The sequence below is a fragment of the Aquarana catesbeiana genome, linkage group LG06, assembly GCF_042186555.1.
Source record: "Aquarana catesbeiana isolate 2022-GZ linkage group LG06, ASM4218655v1, whole genome shotgun sequence".
NCBI classification, from domain to species: Eukaryota; Metazoa; Chordata; class Amphibia; order Anura; family Ranidae; genus Aquarana; species Aquarana catesbeiana.
Window position 1 is genome coordinate 84,851,760 of NC_133329.1, and position 21,569 is coordinate 84,873,328.

Consider the following 21,569-nt stretch of genomic DNA (forward strand, 5'->3'; position numbering starts at 1 on the left):
TTTTATCTTAATGCATAGAGTGCATCAAGATAAAAAACATTCTGCCTTTATAACCACTTTAAGGAGGCAGCACCCTAACCAGTGACTGTCAGCAGCAGGCTCCCTAACCACTATGAGTTATCAATGCTGTCAGCAAGGGATTAACCACTGACAGTAGAATGTAAACCCATCTGTCTGGTATCTGTATGGATTTTAAGGGGGAACCTACAGGGAAAAAAAAAAATGCATGGGGTCGTCCCCAAAATCCATACCAGGCCTCTATCCGAGCATGCAGCCCAGAAAAGGATAGGGATCCCCACCCTCCTGAACCACACCAGGCCAAATGCCCTCATCATGGGGGGCCCCCCTCCCCGGCAAAGCACCTTGTCCCCCATGTTGATGAGGACAAGGCCTCTTACCCAAAACCCTGGCCTGGTGGTTGTGGGAGTGCGTGGGGTAGCTTACCGGAATCTAGAAGCCCCCTTTAACAAGGGGGCACCAAGATCCCCTACTTCTTAACCAAGATAAAAGGTCGAAAATGTAAAAAAAAAAAAAAAAAAAAAAAACTCAATACAAATGTATTCAAATCGCACCTGCAGCTGCACTACAAAATCACACTGAAAATCAGATCAAAGTAGCACTGCACTAGTGTGAACCTAGGCTTAACAGCTGAAGATAACTTTGTTTATGCATCAAAAGTTTCTAGAATTGGACTTTAAAGAGTTACTAAACCCACAACAGTACAATCAGTCAGTATGTGCAGTAAAGCATGCTCATTATACTCACTGTGGAACCTAAGAAGTTAATCCTCAGCATTGTGTAAAAAGGCTGTTTGATCCGATCTTCTCTGATCCTCCCCTTCTTCCACTGTCCCTAATCAATCTCCTGATAGAACAGAGCATTGGGGGCGGTCTGCACATGCTCAGTTTAGTGTGTACTGCGATCAGCACAGGGCCAATCGGCTCTGTCCAGACAGAGGGTCGGGGGTCATGCAGCCTCATAGGACAATCAGAGAAGAATGAAATCTCATCCTACAAGCTTTAACCAGTGCTTGGCTGGACACTGATAGAAGTCACAAGACTGCTGATGAGAAAATAGGATTTTTTACTCACCGTAAAATCCGTTTCTCTGAGTTCATTGACAGACACAGCCTTCTTTATTCAGAACCATAGGATTATGTCGCCCCCTACAGGAGTAGGACACTAGGCAGACAAAAGACTTGGCTACGCCCCATGGGCAGTCCTAGGTGATATATACCCCCCTCTCTGCTACAGGCTTTCAGTTATGTAACAAGCAGTATCAAAAGTATTAAAAACTCCATAGAGGGACGGGTGCTGTGTCCATCAATGAACTCAGAGAAACGGATTTTACGGTAAGTCAAAAATCCTATTTTCTCTTTCATTCATTGACAAACACAGCCTTCTTTATTCAGAACCATATGGATGTCCCAAAGCAGTGCCAAAACATGAGTGGTGGGGCAGCCAACAAAAACAAAAAAACCCCAGGCCAACCAGACAACCTGGAGCCCACCTGACCAGCAAAAAAACCCTTCACGAGGGAAAAAACCCTCTAGACCACAGCCTGCAGAACCTTGCAGCTAAAAAAAGCATCCGCAGATGCCAGCACATCCACTTTGTAAAATTTTGTGAAAGTGTGCGCCGATGACAAGGTGGCCGCCTTGCAAACTTGCGTTACTGACACCTGATGATGGAAGGCCCAGGAGGCACTCAACGCTGAGTCGAGTGCGCCTTCACTGGGAAGGGAGGAACCTGACCCTTGATAGAATAGGCCTGAGTCGCCATCTGCCTGATCCATCTAGAAATGGTCGCTGAGGAAGCAGATAGCCCATTTTTTGGCCCATCCGTGATCATGAACAGAGAGAGTCTGATCTTCGAAAAGACTCAGTGGCCGCCAAATACACCCCAACTGCCCGTACCAAATCTAAGGTATGCAAGGTAAATTCCCTCGGATGTTGCGGCCTGGGACATAGAGAAGACAATACAAATGTCTTAATTGAAATGGAAATCAGAGACAACCTTTGGAAGGAAAGAAGGACAAGGACAAAGGACAAGGACAAAGCACCACCTTGTCCTCGTGAATCACTAGGTAGGGCGTGTGACAGGATAGCGCCGCCAGCTCTGACACACTGCGAGCAAAAGTAATAGCCACCAAGAATGCCACCTTCTGTGATAGCGTGAGCAGGGGAATTTCTCGAATTTCCTCAAACGGAGGCTTCTGTAGAACCAAAAGTACAAGATTGAAGTCCCACGGTGGCAAGGGAGATCACACCGGTGGAACCACATGTCGCACTCCCTGAATGAAGTTACGCACCAGGGAATGCGACAACAGGGCTGACAACCTGGCCCTTGACAGTACTCAAGGCCAAATTCTTTTCAACGCCCCTCTGAAGTCAAAATCTGAGCCACCAAAAAGGAACGTGGGTGAAAGCCCACTGACTCACACCATGAAATATACGCTTTCCACGTCTGATAATATACCTTCCTGGAAGAAGACTTTCTAGCTCTGAGCAGCGTCGGAATCACTGACGCAGTGAGGCCCCTATCCTTCAAAAGCTGGCTTTCAATAGCCAGGCCGTTAAAGCCAGTGACGGTAAGGCAGGCTGGAAGATCAGCCCTTGGGATATCAGATCCTCCCTGAGAGGCAGCCACCAGGGGGCATCTGCGACCAGACGCACCAGGTCGGCGTACCAGGACCGACGAGGCCAGTCCAGGGCCACTAGAATGACCGGAATTCCTTCGGCCTCGATCCTACGCAACAGCCGTGGCAGAAGCTTGAGCAGAGGAAAGGCATAGATCAGACGATACTGCCCCACGGAGCTACCAGAGCGTCTGAGGCATCTGCCAGAGGGTCCCGAGACCTGGCCACAAACCTCTGCACCTTCCTGTTGATTCGGGATGCCATTAGACCTACCTCTGGAGATCCCCAGCGTAGGCAGATCTGTTGAAATACCTCCTGATGCAGAGACCACTCCCCTTGACGACGGAGGTGATCCGCCTGCCAGTTGTCCACCCCCGGATTGTGAACAGCGGAGATGGCCAGGACAAAACGTTCTGCCCACCGTAGAATGCCGGCTACTTCCAAGCCGGCTAACACACTCCTCGTTCCTCCCTGGTGGTTCACATAGGCCACCGCCGTGACATTGTCTGACTGGATCCTTATCTGGACCCCCTGAAGCCGATCCGTCCAATGATCCAGACAGAGTCTGATCGCCCGGAGTTCCAAGATGTTGATAGGTAGCCTGGATTCCTCCTGCGTCCAGTGGCCCTGCGCCGAGGTTAGGCCCAGGATTCCTTCCAACCCGGACAGACTGGCATCGGTGGTGACCACCGTCCAGTACAGCGGGAGAAAGGATTTCCCCTGCCGAAGAGCCGGGGATTGAAGCCACCAGATCAGGGACCCTTTGGCTCCTTGACTCAGCCGAATCTGACTGTCTAGAGACTCGGCACATTTGTCCTATTTCAACAAGATTTCCTTTTTGCAGGGGTCTCGTATGAAACTGAGCAAACGGGACAACCTTAAACATAGACACCATCAGGCCCAGTAACCACATGCAAGTCCGCAGGGAGACCCACCTGCTGGACAGCAGCCATCGGGCTGCTGTCTGTAATTTCTGGAGTTTGTCCTGTCGAAGGACTACTCTGGCCCGAGCGGAATCCAGAGTCAGACCCAGATGAACCAATTTCCGAACTGGGGTTAACGCAGACTTTTGATAATTTATCAGCCAACCAAAATCTGCCAGAGTCTGAACAGTGATCTCCACGTCACCCCTCAGGGTCGCTGAGGACTCTGCTCACAGCAGAAGGTCGTCCAGATAGCCCAGAACAGAAACTCCCCACTGGCGCAGCAGTGCCAGAACCGGGGCCAACACTTTGGTGAAGACCCGAGGAGCGGAGGCGAGACCAAAGGGTAACGCCGCAAATGGATGATGCTCCTCTCCCACAGCAAAGCGGAGGAACTGCTGGTGCTGTGCATAAATCGGAATGTGCAGGTAGGCATGAAAGTCCCCTTGATGAAGAGATGTCACCACGGAGCAAATGGACTCCATTCTGAAGTTCGGCACCCGCACATAGCGGTTCAGAGCCTTGAGGTCCAGAATCGGACGTACCGTACCCTCTTTTGGGGATCGTAAATGGGTTTGAATAAAAACACTGGAAACGTTCCAACACCGGAACCCGGGACAGTCACCCCCTGGAGCGACAGGCCTTGTACCGCACCCCGGAGGGCTAACAAGCGGTCTGGAGATGCAGATTGGACAGAAAAAATCTGCTTGGGGGACAAGTCTGGAACTTGATCTTGTAACCAGACAGAATCACTTCATGGACCCACTTGTCATTTATCAGAGAGGTCCACAGGCCCAGAAACCAGTGAAGACGTCCCCCCACCAGGACTGCGGTTGAGGGTGCCTCTTCATCTCGAAGGAGCCTTATCTGGGGGTCTGGAGAAACCCACTCTCGGTTCGCCCGACCAGGGCCGCTTGAAAGACTTCGAGCCTTTGTTAATGGACCCTGGAGGGACAAAAAAAACTCTGTGTGCCAAGAAGGAAGGGCCGTGCTTGTGGCTTGGCTCCTTCCCTTTCTTTGACTGTGGAAGAAAAGTACTCTTCCCCCCTGTGACATTTTTAATGATATCATCCAGAGTAGCCCCGAATAAGCGATCGCCTTGAAAAGGCAGATCTGCTAGGGCCTTCTTTGAGGCCTGGTCCGCAGTCCAACACTTCAGCCACAATACCCGCCGAAGCACTACCGCTGAAACAGATAGCTTAGAAAGCAAGGGAGCTGTGTTCAAAGAGGCATCGCAGACAAACTGCAGCCCCTGGACCATATGGTCCGCTAATTCCGTGAAGGCAAGTGGAAACTGGTTTCCTTCACGGCGCAATAGCTTCACCCACACTGTCAGCGTTTGCGACACCAGAGCAATAGCCAAAATTGGCCGAAGCGCCGAACCGGCAATAGAGAATATAGTGCAACTCAGAGACTCTGCATTCCTGTCAGCCGGGTCTGTAGCCTCCCTGGCGGTTTTCCCGAGTGTGGCTCGGGGTTAAAATTCAGGACCATTAGCAGTAACCCCGAGCCACACTTGGGATTACATCGCAGGATCCTGGTGTGGCTTTACTTACCTTGTCCCCGGGATCCTGCGATGTCCCCCCCGCTGTGTCTGCGGGCTCTCTCTCCTCTGAAGCCTCTCCGTGCCAGGCTCCGTTCCCTGTGAGCGGCGCGACGCACGGGGGCGGGGCCTGGCGGCAAATTCAAAAAATTGTAAAAACATAACACATACAGTACTGTAATCTTACAGATTACAGTACTGTATGAAATTATTTCACATCCCTTTTGTCCCCAGTGCTTTGGCCCATGCCCTGCATGCTGTTTTATATGATATATACTGTTCTTTCTGCCTGGAAACTGGAGATTGTCCATAGCAACCAAAAAGTGTCCCTTTACGTCAAAAGTGGCTTTAGACCAGCTAGAAAACAGCGATAGTAAATTAGAACACTTGCAGAATTGAGCGATAGTGAATCGTGGGGAAATTTATTTTATTATTATTATTTTTTTTTTTGAATTATTTATTTTTATTTATTATTTTATAATTTATGTTTTTGTGTTTCAAACTTTATCATACCCGGGATATCTACTAGACTCTTGTTTGGACAGATTTAAGTGTGTTATTGTTAAGAATTACAGACCTACAATATAAAATGACAAATTTCCATGCAAAATAATTGTACCGCTTTCAGCACCTAAAATCCGAAATAATCATACCGCCAGGGAGGTTAAAGGTGGAGAGTCTTCAACAGGAATCATAGTGGTTTTGTTCAACCAGGAAATCAGGGTATCCACCACAGGCGGAGTTGTCCATTTTTTGAGCAGACTGTCCTCAAAAGGGATAATGCACAGTGAAACACTTTGGGATCACAAAGGGGCGTTTTGGACGCTCCCAATCTTTATAGACAAACTTGTCAAAAAAGGAGGGAAAAGGGAACACTTTTGCTGCATGAGGTGGCTTGTGAGTGCCAAAGGGGACCGGCACCTCCACCGCAGCCGGTTCCCTTTGGCACTCACAAGCCAAACCACATCCCCCATCTTTAAAGTTTCCCGAACAGAAGCAATGAGTGCATCCACCAGCGCCTTCTAGTGTGCAGCCACTGGGGCCGAGGAATCATCCTCACGGTCCGAGAGATCTAGGAGCGTGGCCCGCAGACCCCGCAGGGTGGGCCCCGTCCACGGCAGCCAAATCAGTTTCAGGATCTGACGAGACAGTTGAAGCAGAGGAAGGCAGGGGACGCTTCCTGCGAGTCCGCCTCCCAAGAGCCACCTCCACCCGGGACACAAAGGACTCCAGGGCCGCCGTCAGTGCGTCAACGGATGACTGGGACCCAGAGGGACCTGCAGCCTCTGACAGGGGGTCAGGTGGGGAAACATGCTCCCGAGACTCCATAAGAGAGAAAAAGGAGAGCCCCACATCAAGAGTGACCACCCCCCACACCGGTAGTGGTATCGGACCACCAAGACACCCCACAGCCAGCAGCAGAGAGAGGAGGGATCCCCCAGACTCACCACCCCACTAACATAGCGCTTGCTGCCTCAGATGTTGACCTGCACACACATGGCGCCCAAGGGAGAAGAAAGCACAGGAGTCAGTGCCGGGTTAAAAAGAGGGGCTTCCGTCTGCAAAAAAATGGCGTCCTGGGCTACACAGTAATGGCCACCATTGCCTGAGCCAAAAATCCACCATATCATGGCCGCCGAGCTACACAAACATGGCCGCCGGCGGTGCACACACCCAGCCCACCAGTATTCAACCCCATCACCCCAGACCCACCACAGGCACACTACCTCATATGGAGGGGGGAGGGGAAGAGGGGAGTTACCAAGGGACCTCCAAGACTAGGAAAAGAGGGTGCAGGGATAGAGGGGACCCGCAGGACCGACTAACCCAGGGAGGGGCCCGCGTCCGCCACAAAAAAAAACCCTAAGGGGAGAGGGGGACCTTTACTCACCATACCAGGACCAAGCGGGCATCACTCCAGACAGAACCTCCTCGCTACCGAAGTGGGGGGGCTGTCAGCCATGAGGAACGCTCCGACTCGAGCCGAGACCCGGTCGTATGCGACCTCGCGAGACGTTTAACTCGCAGGGCCAGGCCCCGTCCAGTGGGGCTATGTTGCGGCTGACCTATTGCGTAGCTGCGGCCTGCACGCGCGCGCTGGCCAGATTGGAGTGACCGAATGTCCAGCCCAGCAGTTGATTGTAGATCTCACCGGAAAAATCCAGGGAAAAAAAAAAAAAATTGCCAGGACAAGAGATCCCAGCAGGGAACTAGGTCCTTACTCCTGACTAGGCATAAAAAAAACCGAAGGCCTGTAGCAGAGAGGGGAGTGTATATCACCTAGGACTGCCCATGGGCGTAGCCAAGTCTTTTGTCTGCCTAGTGTCCTACTCCTGTAGGGGGCGATATAACCTTATGGTTCTGAATAAAGAAAGCTGTGTCTGTCAGTGAACGAAAGTGTACTGTGTGTGACCAGATATAGTGAATGCAGGGTCATGGGTATAGTAACACATTAAAATTTCCATGTACAATGGAAAATACCAGTTTATATACACATGGGCATTCACGTGATTATTTTCACTTTATAATTATCTGAAAGCGGTCAGGTATAGGGAGCACACAGACTAAACTCACCAGCGGGATCATGAAAGAGCCTGCGTACACTGCTCTCCGGAGTGGTAAAGAAGGCTGATGCCATAGCATTGTATTGGCCATCTGGGCAAAAGAGCTGGAGGGGGAAAAACAAAAACAAAACCACACTTGAGTTTAAAAGGTACCTTCACTAAAAGTGATTGTAAAAGGTTCATTATTTATTTATTTATTTTTAAATAACAAAACATGTCATACTTACCTCCTGTGTGCAAGGGTTTTGCACAGAGCAGCCCTGATCCTCCTTTTCTGGGGTCCCTCGGCATCGCTATTGGCTCCTCCCCCGCATCGAATGTCCCCACGGTGAGCTGATTTCCATAGGGGCAATCCCGAGTCCTGCTGCTGTGTTCATTGACACAGACAGCAGAACTTGGCCTCGCCTCTAGGCTCACTAAATTTGATTGACAGCAGCAGGGGGCCAATGGCTCCTGCTGCTATCAATCTATCCAATGAGGACCCAAGACTGCGGCTGGAGCTGCTGGGCTCGTTCTCGTTGTTGCAAAGCTCTGTTTCAGCTAAATAAAAGGGGGGGCTCTGGGAGGCTGCTGCACCACAAAAGGCACCTTAATGCATAGAATGCAATAAGGTGAAAAACCTTGAGAATTTACAACTCTTTTAAGATTACCTACTTCCAAGTAATTGCAATGGTAAGTGCATCTGTAAAATCTTTTACTGCTTCTATCATTTAGTAGGACACCATTATCTAAGCCAGAAATAATTTCAGTGTCACTGCCCTGCCTTCTGAGTCATAAGGTGGCCCCCTGTTTAAATCACTCCCTGACCAGTAGGTCCGTGAGTGATAAAGCCAGAGGGGCACCTGCAGCACATAAGAAACATGAGAGCCTGATAGTCTACCTGCAATGTGTATTCACCAGAATTCTCCCGTAGTGGCTGGCAATCAGAGGAAGAATAGATCAAAACAAAGGCAACGGTGGCCGTCACAGCTGCTACCAACATGGCCTCAATCACCTGATAGCAGCGACGATGTAAATATCTAAAGAAAGAAGAGTATTTAGTTATGGAGTACAAATCCCACACCATATTTTATACAGAAGAAATGTGTAACAACACCTTCCTGAGAAAAATAACGATGGTGATTTTTGTGTCCCCATGTGTATGACAGTCATGGATAAGTAATCCCCTTCCGGTTAGATAGCGCGATCCCTTGTGTCTTGCATACTTTACTTGGTTCATACTATAGCCTCTGAATAACGAATCTCAACATTTTTGTAGGAATCTTTAAGTGGCTAATGGAGTGTACTACCGGTTTAGTGTCAGTTACAGCATTAGAGTTGTTGTTGAATGTATGTTCTTTTTGTGATGCATCTGTACCAAGCCTGGGTATGCCCATTAGGCTCTGTTTTGTATCAGAATTTCTTTCCTGAAAATAAAGAACTTTCAAAAAAACAAAAAACAAAAAAAAAAAAAAAAAACACAAAACACACACACACCAAACACACACCCCCAAGAAAATTAGGGCACCTACATTCCAGAAAGGCATACATTTTAAAATCAGGAATGACGGGACTTTAAAAGGTGCCAGAACACATAAGTCATACAAAAAACATTTCTTTATTGTGCTTTCAATAATAAAAATGGTATGCAAATGCTGCTGAATATTTAAAACCAACAGAGAATATCCAAAACACTAATTCTTATGTTATTGACAAATGCTCTTCGTTCGACATGTTTCGCCTGCTGGCTTCTTAAGGAGCCACAAAGCATTACGATCATTAAGATAATGCTTTGTAATGTTGACACATCATCAGAGGGTGTGGCGGTTGGCACTACAAAAACTCGGGACTCCGCTGATTCATTCCCACACCCCCCTTTTGTTCAACACATGCCTGCCTGAGCTGTTATCTATCCCAGACCCTGAGGTTTGGATACGCAACGGGATCTTGTATATACACCAGATCATGACCACCATGGGACTTAAAACATTCCAAACATTAAAAGACGAATTCTCACTTCCCAATCTCCTCCTTTTCAGGTACTTACAACTCCGCCATGCTATACAAACTCAGTTTGCTGGTTCTAACCCATCTCTTATAGTCCCCTGCATAGTTGACACGATTACAGGTACCGAGCCAGCCAAACTAATCTCCAGTCTTTACTCCGCCATCCATCTTCCCAACTCCGTAGCTTTGGCCTACAGTGCTAAGACTAGATGGGAGGTGGACATTGGACTGATTGAGGATGAGGATTGGGACGAGATCTTAGAAGACGTGAAAAAAGTTTCCCCTAAACTGTCGGACCGCCTAACACAGTTATATATTATACATAGGACATATCTGACTCCTCAGAGGTTAGTGCGTTTCAAACCCATGTATAATCCAGGATGCCGACTATGCAACCACACCCCGGGCTCCTTCTATCACCTTATATGGTCCTGCCCAACTATCCAAGCATATTGGATACAAGTGATACGCTTCCTGCATGATCAAATGGGCTCTCCGGCTACCCTAGATCCTAAGATGTGTCTACTCGGTCTGCTACCTGACTTAGATGCTGACAAACCCCTCCGTACCTTTTTATATGAAACGCTATTCTTGGCGAGAAAAGCGATTGCCCGTAATTGGATGCAGGCCCTACCCCCTACAATCCAGTGTTGGAAAAAAGAAATCAATGACACTCTCCCATATAAGAAGCTGATTTATGTACATAGAGGATGCCCGCTTAAATAAGAGCAGGTCTGGAACAGATGGTTGGAGGATGGTGAAACATGTACTTGAAATGTTGTCATGTTCATCCCTTATTTTCTTCTCTCCTCTCCCCCCTTTTCCCCCTTCTTCTCTATTATGTACCGGCTTCATGTCCGGTGGATATGTCACCCTATATCATGTAGATTACTTAATGTGCTCATGTATATATTACTGTTTTGGCCATGTTGGCTTATGTTATTTTATGTACCAAGCATATATTTTCTCAATAAAGTTGGTTTTCCAATTAAAAAAAAAAAAGATAATGCTTTGTGGCTCCTGAAGAAGTCGATTGGCGAAACATGTCAAGTGAAGAGCATTGGTCAACAACATGAGAATTTGTATTTGGATATTCTCTGTTGGTTTTAAGGATTCAACAGTATTTGCATGCAGTATTTGTATAGTGTTTTTTATTATTGAAAGCACAACAAAGAAATGTTTTTTTTTATGATCTAGGTGTTACGGCACCTTTAACGTTCCCTCATTCTCGATTTTAAAATATATAAATTACATACTACAGATATAAATCTATGAAGCCCTAGACACAGACATGTCAGGAGCAATTCAAGAGAAAAAGGTAAATATTTCAGGGTAAATGCCTAGACGCACTAAATTCTATAAAACAGCAATTTTTTTTGGGGGGGTTAGATATGGATTTGTTCAAAACACTTGACCCCCAAGACCTTTTCTGGCACTTTTTGATTACATGTAACAATCGGTATTTTTTGCTAGAAAATCTCTTCAAAACCCAAACATTATATAGGTTTTTTGAAGCAGGGGCCCTAGAGAATAAATTGGTGGGTGCTGCATTTTTTTTTTTTGTCACACAGTAATTGCAGTTTATCAAACACAATTTTTTTTTTTAGAAAAAAAAAAAAATACACTTTAATTTTAATGTAAAAAAAAAAAAAAAAAAACCATAATGCATAACTCGTTTTTTTAACGAATACCAAACATGTCACGCTTTAAAATTGTGCACGCCCGTGCAACAGCGACAATGTAAATTTTACCATTCATAGGCGACGCGTTAAAAGCTCACACGTGGGACGACCGCAGTTTGTGCGTGTGCGGGACCGACACATGCGGTTGTCTTTGAGCGCGAGCACAGGGGGACTGGGGAACTTGAAAATTTTTTATTTTTTTATTTATTTTTTTACACTCTCGCTTTAAAAAAAAATTGTAATCACTTTTATTGCTGTCACAAGGAATGTAAACATCATAGTGACAGCAAGAGGTATGTGAAAGATACGGTTTATGGAGAGATCTGGGGTCTATAAACGTTGCTGGTTGGCAGGTGCTTAAAAGTGTGAGGATCGATGAAACAAACAAAGCCCTGTCTGTAAATACAGTAGAGACAGTGAAGAATGTACAGTAAAAGTCAGTAATGGGAACAAATCAGCTGAAGGGTGAGCACAGGCAATATTAGTGACTAGCCCCTTTTCCCTCTTCCTCTCTGTTCTGGGCACAGCTTTCACAGTACAGATCAACTTTAGCAAAATGCTAATGCTGAAAGACAATTTAACTGCACATCTGATTTCATCATCTAGATTATATTTCACAGCAGTCAATATTACTAATGTGAATGCCATTTACACCCACTCATGCTGTCATCACAGGATACACTATGTATATTCTAGCAGATCCATTCACGCACATGAAATTCTCGAATTACCCAAAAGACAATGACATACTGCCGGGAAAATTGTTGGCAAAACAAAGACATGAATGAAAACTCACACTAATTCACTCAGGAAGAAAGAAATTAATGACGTTCCTCCTATTACAGCTAGAAGGTAAAGTCATTTAGCAGGAGGTTAATAGTAAAAACAAAAAGTAGAAGCAAAAAAAAAAAAAAATGGTCAGCAGTCACATCTGTAGTAGTGAAGCTCCAATTTAACAAAAATTAAATATACAGGTGATACTCGAAAAATTTGCATATCGTGCAAAGGTTCATTTCACTAATGCAACCTAAAAGGTGAAACTAATAGATGAGATAGACTCATTACATGCAAAGCAAGATAGTTCAAGCCGTGATTTGTCATAATTGGGATGATTATGGCTTACAGCTCATGAAAACCCCCAAATCCACAATCTCAGAAAATTAGAATACTGTGAAAAGGTACAATCTTCTAGGCTCAAAGTGTCCCACTCTAATCAGCTAATTAAAGAGGAAGTAAACCCTGATGGGGTTACTTCCTCTTTGTTTCCCTGCAAAGGTAAAGCATAATGGGCTACTATGCACTGTGTCACTTACCTGACACAGGAGCCTGCGATGTCACCGCTGTCCCCTCTGCTACATCCATCTTCTTCCTGGGTATCGTGGCTCCGGCGCTGTGATTGGCCGGAGACGCGATGACGTCACTCCCATGCATGCGCACGGGAGCCGCCACTAACGGCAAATTGCCGTTAGCAGCGGCATGATCAGGTGCGCATGCACGCCGCTGTCTACGGCACATGCGCCGTAGACAGCGGTGCCTGTCTTTCTGCAAATATCTCCTAAACCGTGTAGGTTTAGGAGATATTTCTTGGACCTACAGGTAAGCCTTAATCTAGGCTTACCTGTAGGTCAAAGTGGTCTGTAAGGGTTTACAACCACTTTAAGCCATAACACCTGCAAAGGGTTCCTGAGCCTTTAAATGTCCTTTAAATGGTCTCTCAGTCTGGTTCAGTAGGAATCACAATCACAGGAAAGACTGCTGACCTGACAGTTGTGCAGAAAACCATCATTGACACCCTCCATAAGGGGGGAGAGCCTCAAAAGGTAATTGCAAGAGAAGTTGGATGTTCCCAAAGTGCTGTATCAAAGCACATTAATAGAAAGTTATGTGGAAGGGAAAAGTATGGAAGAAAAAGGTACACAAGCAGCAGGGATGACCGCAGCCTGTAGAGGAATGTCAGGAAAAGGCCATTCAAAAGTGTTGGGGACTTTCACAAGGAGTGGACTGAGGCTGGAGTCGGTGCATCAAGAGCCACCACACAGACGGATCCTAGACATGGGATTCAAATGTCGTATTCCTCTTGTCATGCCACTCTTGAACAACAGGAGCTAAAGAAAAACAGACCTGGTCTGTTGCTCAGTGGTCCAAAGTCTTCTTTTCTGATGAGAGCAAATTTTGCTCCCAGAGTATGGAGGAAGAATGGAGAGGCACACACTGCAAGATGCTTGAAGTCCAGTGTAAAGTTTCCAGTCTGTGTTGATTTGGGGAGCCATGTCATCTGCTGGTGTTGGTCCACTGTGCTTCATTAAGATCAGGGTCAACATAGCTGTCTACCAGGAGATTTTGGAGCACTTCATGCTTCCTTCCACAGAAAAGCTCTATGGGGATGCGGACTTCATTTTTCAGCAGGACTTGGCACCTGCCCACACTACCAAAAGCACCAAAACCTGGTTCAATGACCGTGGGATTGCAGTGCTTGATTGGCCAGCAAACTCACCTGACTTGAACCCCATAGAGACTCTATGGGGCATTGCCAAGAGAGAGATGAGAGACATGAGACCGAACAACGCAGAAGAGCTGAAGGCCACTACTGAAGCATCCTGGTCTTCCATAATGCCTCAGTAGTGCCACAGGCCGCTTCCATGCCACGCCGCACTGGGGCAGTAATTTCTGCAAAAGGGGCCCAAACTGAGTACATATGCATGCTTATACTTTTCAGAGGCCCAATATTGTTCTATGTACAATCCTTGTTTTATTGATTGCATGTAATATTCCAATTTTCTGAGAATGTGGATTTGGGGTTTTCATGAGCTGTAAGCCATGATCATCGCAATTATGACAAATCACAGCTTGAACTATCTTGCTTTGCATGTAATGAGTCTATCTCATATATTAGTTTCACCTTTTAAGTTACATTAGTGAAATAAATGAACTTTTGCATGATATTCAAATTTTTCGAGTATCACCTGTATTTTCTCTGGGTCACCTATACACATTGCATGTGTGGATCTAATCAATCCCCATTCCTTTAAAAAGAAGGGTATTCATTGGTGTTTTTACCTCTGTGGAATAGGGCCACGGGCAGAAATAAAAACCAAAGAATATATAACCCCCTCCCCCATTTTTATCCCAAAACTTGCAAAAAAGTGACCCGTGACATGGAAGGACTAGTACTAGACAGGTCCTCTGTTACTGAGGTGGTCAGAATAATTTAGAAAAGTTGCGCAGAGAGCATAGACTTGTGGCATTAATTTGGATATGTTCTGTCACATGCAGTCCCTGACAGTGTCCTGCGGCAAGCCTCCTGGTCATGGATGTTTCCTGTAGCAAGTCTACCAATCCCTGACCTATGCCTAAAAAAAAAAAAAAAAAAAAAAAATCTCCCAGTCTTTGCCTCCTGGAGCAAGCTTTCCAGTCTCTGACCATCTTCTACAACAAGTCTCCCAGTCCCCGACTGCCACCTGTAGTACACAAGTCTTCAAGTGTCCAACAGTCTCCCGCAGTATGTCCCCCAGTCCCTGAATGCTTCTCGCAGTAAGGCTACTTTCACACTGAGGCGTTGGGGGCATCGGCGGTAAAGCGCTGCTATTTTTAGCGGCGCTTTACCATAGTTTTCGCTTTTAACCCCCCACTAGTGGCCGAAAAAGGGTTAAAACACCCCGCAAATCGCCGCTGCTTCAATGGGCAGGGGCGCTTTAGGAGCGGTGTATACACCGCTCCTACAGCACTGCAAAGATGCGGCTTGCAGGACTTTTTTTTACCGTCCTGCCAGCGCACCGCTCCAGTGTGAAAGCACTCGGGCTTTCACACTGGAGTGACAGGAGACACTCTTTACAGGAGCTATGCAGGCACTATTTTTAGCGCTATAGCGTCTGTAAAGCGCCTCAGTGTGAAAGCAGCCTAAGTCTCAGTTTTTGTCTGTCTCTTGTAGCAAGTATTCCAGCCTCCTGTGACAAGGAGTCCCTGGCCTTACCCTGAAACTTGTCTCCCAGTCTCTGACAGTCTACTTTAGCAAGTCAGTCACCTGCAACAAATCTCCCAGTCTCTTTAAGCAAGTTAGACATATGCTGAATATAATGTGAAGCCCTTGGGAATGTTGGGGGGGGGGGGGGGGGGCACATTTAAAGTCACCTATTTCTAGTAAGCCAATGACAACTGTGTTAAAATGTGGAGAATTAAAAAGGAAAAAGTAAGGCTCCACTACTCTTATGGCTCACAGAAGTGCACTGCGTTCTGCACTTCTGTGACCCCTTTTCAGCTGACAGCAGGCTAAGGTCCGCTGCTGGCTGAGGTCGTGGACTAGGTCCAGGCTCTGGAGGTAATCCCAACTTTACAGTAAGGCTTTATCAGATGCCTGGACTGGCAGCTGGCTCAGCGAGCTGTTCCCACCCCCTCCACAGCCCAGCGCTCTAGTAGGCAGAATAGAGAGCCAGTGATTGTCTGTCGCTCTGCTCACTGAAGACCGAGATCTGAGCAATCAGCAGTCTTTGATCGCTCAGTTCTCCGTATTTAAAGCAGCGTGGGACCGATGCTGCATCCACCTAGAGAAGTGGAAATATTTTTTTTGCAATCTCGAACGTCTCTAAAAGTTCTGCAGCACAACTACTTGTTTAGTAATAACCTAAAGAACAAATTCTACCAACTGAGAATAGCAATCTTCCTAATCGGACATCCACCCTGAAGCAGGAGGTCATAACATTACTACAGGCATTTATATACAGCGTTTATGGAGTGCTTTACATACTCTATATCTGTACATTACCATCAGCCCCTGTCCTCAAGGAGCTTACAATTGAAGGTCCCTAATCCAAGCATCTGAATAAAAAGGCTGCATCACCAGGGTGTCAAACACAAGAAGACCAAAACATGTACATGGACAACAAAGGGAATTAAAAAACAACAAGGAGGAACACATCACTTTACCGGATTCTAAACACTGTCAACAAGTTGTTCAAGGCATTAAACAGCGCTCCCAGCATGCCTCCTGTCAAGAAAGGATAAAGAGAGGCATAATGGGAAAGGTATATGAACATTTGAGATATAGGTGTCATAATAAATGTAATTGTGCTTCATATGCTGTTTTAAATACACTGGTATTCTGATACGGAAAAGAAAACAATAATAGTTGCATAATTAATAATGAAGATGAAAAATTTTGTTAAGTATTAAAAGGTCTTCCTTACCTACTGCTCCCATGGCAATAAAGATCGGAAGTTCAAAGTACTTGTAGCTGTTTTCCTGCCAATCAACAAACACAGCAATGGATGAGAAAATGAGCATTCTCTCTCTTTTACAGCATACAGTCACATTGAAAAAGATCTTTTAGCGTTTCTTCAAGTCATTGTCAATAAAATGGAAATTAAAAAAAAAAAAAAAAAAAAGGGACTTTTCCAGTAGGGACATCCTACTTTCCAGGGACAACCGGAAGGAGGGGGGAAGAAATTTACCTCACTCTAGAGAGATTTGATCTCACTTCCTGTTGTATCTCTGGGAGAGGAAGTGAAGAGAAATCTCCCCACTAAGACACAGGCACCAAAAAAAAAAATATTGCTATCACAAGAGGGGGGGCTAACCTTCAGAAACCCTTTGAAACAGTCCATCACCAGTTTTAAAATTCAGTACCAAGCTCACAACTGCTGGTGCAACTGTAAGCTTGCTTTACCTCTTGATCACAGGATGCTTTTTAACATACCCTGAAAGAAAAGGGATAAAAAACAACCAGCACTAAATTTTTGCCCAAAAAAACAAAACAAAAAAAAGGGTAGCCAAGGATAAATGACTAGTCACCAGTTTTGACTGTGGTCTCCCTTATCTTTTCCCTATTATTGACTTGCCCCACCTTGTTCTGCACTGTGCTTCTGTGGGGAGATGGCCATCTTGGTAGAGAAGTGGGGCTTTGCTTCCTGATATTAGATATTCCCCTCAATGACTAATGAGGCAGAATTGAAAAAAAGCAGGTGGTGTTTAGAAAGCACAGAGCCAAAGCATTATGACACAAAAGCAAGGAGATTTTTGCACTGCAGGTCCTCAGGTACAGCTTCCTCTCCAGCAAGGAGAAGAGAAAGCAGTACAGTTGTGACATCACCAAACCTCACTCCAAATCTGGTAAGACTAGCAGACTGGTGCCTCAGATCAGTGCTTCTCAACTCCAGTCATCAAGGCGCCCCAAGAGGTCATGTTTTCAGGATTTCCCTCAGATGAAACAGCTGTAGTAATTAGAAAGGCAGTGAAATTGATCAAATCACCTGTGCAAAACAATGGTAAGCCTGAAAACAGGACCTCTTGGGGCGCCCTGAGGACTGGAGTTGAGAAACACTGCCTTAGATGACCTCACAATGCAGATATACAGTTATGAGGCTACAAAACAGAAGTGATAAAAGGTGAATACCGGTATGTACCTCTGCGTAACCTGTCCAGATAAGGTGAAGAAATGAAGAAGATGAAAAAAAAAAACACCAAAACATAATACTTAGGCAAGTCGCTGCAACCTCCCACTGTGTTCACACAAGTATAAACAGTAAAAATGCAAAAAATGACATTGCGCAAACTCTATAATATAGTAGTGTGTCTTGTTAAATCATATATACATTTCATAAACTGTGGTATGTACCATAACATATTAAGTGCATAACTATACCGCAGTCCATTTAAAAGTGCAGGTAAATATCTCTCAAAGTATGTGACTTCATTTTCCAATGATGCAGTATCTGAAATAATCACGTATTTCCAAATAAAAGTGCTTCTCATGTGAACAAATACAAACGATACAGTGTATTTTCACCTCCTTGTGACACCTCTGTACTCCCAGAACACTCACCTTAGTGAGTAATCCAATGCACTTTTTGATTACACAGAATGTCAGGGTGATGTTCCACCACTCCTATTGATGCTTAGGGCGCTATTCCACCAGTCCTAGCCCGGTTCCAGATCTTTCTGATGCGTTCCAGCATCACCGGGACACCCGAGCGACCAGCCGCACGTCTGCTGGCTGGCCGGAGTTCCAAACAAAGCCTGAATAGGAATAGGCTTCTCTGATGTAAAAACCCGGAAGCGACGTCACGTCATCACTGCCAGTTAACTCGGCAGCCAAAGGCGCCGATTTTAAAAAATCCCTAGTATTCCAAAATGCCGATTTTGGCATTTTTAATACTTTTAAGTGCAAAGGAGGGATTTGGGATGTTTACATTCCTTGTGACAGCAATAAAAGTGATCAGATTTTTTATTTTATTTTTTAAAAGAGAGTGTAAAAAATAAATAAATAACCCTTTCATGACTAAGCCTATTTTTGAAATTTGGTGTTTATTTGGTGTTAAAATCCATATTTTGTGCTAGAAAATTACTTAGAGCCCCCAAACATATATATTTTTTAGCAGAGAATCTAGAGAATAAAATGGCAATTGTTGCAATATTTTATGTCACACGGTATGTGTGAAGCGGTGCTTTAAACGTAACTTTTTGGGAAAAGGGACACTCATGAATTTTAAAAAAAACAAAAACAGTAAAGTTACCCCAATTTTTTTTGTATAATGTGAAAGATGATGTTATGCCGACTAAAATAAATACCAAACATCTCACGCTTTATAATTGCACGCACTCGAGGAATGGCGACAAACTACGGTACCTAAAAATCTCCATAGGCAACGCTTTAAAATTTTTTTACGGTTACCAGGTTAGAGTTACAGAGGAGGTCTAGCGCTAGAAATATTGCTCTTGTTCTGATGATCGCGGCAAAACCTCACATGTGTGATCTGAACAACGTTTACATATGCGGGCGCGACTTCCGTATGCATTTTCTTTGCTGCGCGAGCTCGCGGGGACGGGGCGCTTTAAAAAAAAAAATTTTTTTTCTGATTTATTTTATTTATTTTTATACTAGTAAACTGTTTAAAAAAAAAAAAAAAAAAATTGATCACTTTTATTGCTGTAACAAGGAATGTAAACATCCCTTGTGACGGTAATAGATGGTGACAAGTACTCTTCATGGAGGGATCAGGGGGTCTGAAACCCCCCGATCCCTCCTTTCCACTTCAAAGTATTCAGATCACCGATTTCAGCAATTCTGAATACTGTATATTTTTTTTTAAAACCGGCGCCATTGGCAGCTGAGTAAACAGGAAGTGACCTCATGACCAGTCCGTCCCCAGCCGCCGATTGGTCATCGCGTCCCCCGATGGAACGGGAGGCCCGGTAAGAGCGGCGGGAGGTCCCCTCCTGCTCCCCCGGTATAACAGCCGAGCGGCTTTTAGCCGCATCAGTTGTTATACCCGGAAAGCCGATCGCCGGCTCTAAAAAATGGTACCTGCAGTTGCGAGCATCATCCCAGTATAACCCCCGAAAGCCGAGTACGCACATCTGCGTACGCGCGGCGGGAAGGGGATAGTAATTAAAAAAAAAAAAAAAAAATGTTTAAAGCGCCCCGCGCACTAAAGAAACCACATACGCAGGTCGTGCGCGCAAATGTATACGCGTTCAAATTGCAAATGAAGCATCGCCGCAATCATTAGAGCGAGAGCAAATGCGTTTGAAAGACCGCGTGACATAAAATATTACAAAGATCGCCATTTTATTCTCCAGAGTCTTTGCTAATATAAATATATATATATATATATATATATATATATATATATATATATATATACATACACACACACACACACACACACACACACACACACACACACATACATACATATATATTTATATTAAATATGTTTGGGGTTCAAAGTAATTTTCTAGCAAAAAATACTGATTTTAACTTGTAAACAAGTGTCAAGAATAGGCTTGGTCCAGTAGTGGTTAATATATGAATGCTGCGTGGTGGACGGATCCTTAAAGGGTACACTACCAGGGAATATCCCAATACATCCAAACGCATCAGAAAGATCTGGATCCAGGCTAGGGCTGGTGGAATAGCGCCTTTAGCATCAATAGGAGTGGCAAAACATCACCCTGAGATTCCGTATAATCAAAAAGTGCATCGGATTACTCACCAAGATGAGAGGTCTGGGAGTACAGAGGTGTCACAAGGAGGTGAAAATACACCGTATCATTTATATTTATATATGTTCACATGAGAATCACTTTGGAAATAAGTGATTATTTCAGACACATCATTGCTGGAAAATGAACTGTCACATACTTTGAAAGATATTTACCTGCACTTTTAAATGGACTGCGGTATAGTTATGCACTTAATATGTTATGGTACATACCACAGTTTATGAAATTATATATAGAATTTACGAGACACACTATATTAGAGAGTTTGCGCAACGTCATTTTTTGCATTCTTACAAAACAGAAGTGCCTAGAATACTCCTTTTGTTTCAGGAGGAATTCAAGGCAAAAATTCGACTTTTCAAGAGATAATACAAGGGTTCTTTAAAAAGTTTCTGCACTTTTTAAAATTCCATTAAACATAAAAAAAAGTGCGGAAACGTTTTGAAGACCCCTCATATACACACACTCACACACACTACTGTGCTGTCTTTGGCAGGTGTGAAAAAAATGCTGTAAATGAAGAATGCTTTCAGAAACAGAAGTGTTAGTTTATTTTGATCAGTTTACAAAATGCAAACTGAGCGAACAGAAGAAAAATCTAAATCAAATCAATATTTGGTGTGACCCCCCTTTGCCTTCAAACCATCATCAATTCTTCTACGCACACTTACACACAGTGTTTGAAGGAACTCCGCAGGTAGGTTGTTCCAAACATCTTAGAGGACTACCCACAGATCTTCTGTGGATATAGGCTGCCTCAAATCCTTCTGTCTCTTCATGTAATCCCAGACAGACTTGATGTTGAGATCAGGGCTCTGTGGGGGCCAAACCATCACTTCCAGGACTCCTTGTTCTTCTTTATGCTGAAGATAGTTCTTAATGACATTGGCTGTATGTTTGGGATCATTTTCCTACTGCAGAATACATTAAGGGCCAATCACACACCTCCCTGATGGTATGGCATGATGGATAAGTATCTGCCTGTATTTCTCTGCATTGAGGACACCATTGATCCTGACCAAATCTCCAACTCCATTTTCAAAAATGGAGCCCCAAACTTACAAGGAACCTCCACAATACTTCACTGTTGCCGCCTGCAGACACTCATTATTGTACCGCTCTCCAGCTCTTCGCCAACAAACTGCCTCCTGCTACAGCCAAATATTTCACATTTAGACTCATCGGTCCAGAGCACCTGCTGCCATTTTTCTGCACCCCAGTTCCTATGGTTTTGTGC

General features: G+C 44.9%; 1 protein-coding gene across 1 annotated transcript in view; it reads right to left on the reverse strand.

Annotated features, from left to right (window-relative positions):
* Positions 1-21,569, reverse strand: part of CLCN7 (chloride voltage-gated channel 7) — a 102,761-nt gene that overhangs the window by 24,295 nt on the left and 56,897 nt on the right. Inside the window, 4 exon segments of the mRNA XM_073635187.1 lie at positions 7,678-7,771; positions 8,548-8,686; positions 16,256-16,316; positions 16,516-16,570. Of these exon segments, the coding sequence (XP_073491288.1) occupies positions 7,678-7,771; positions 8,548-8,686; positions 16,256-16,316; positions 16,516-16,570 (349 nt within the window).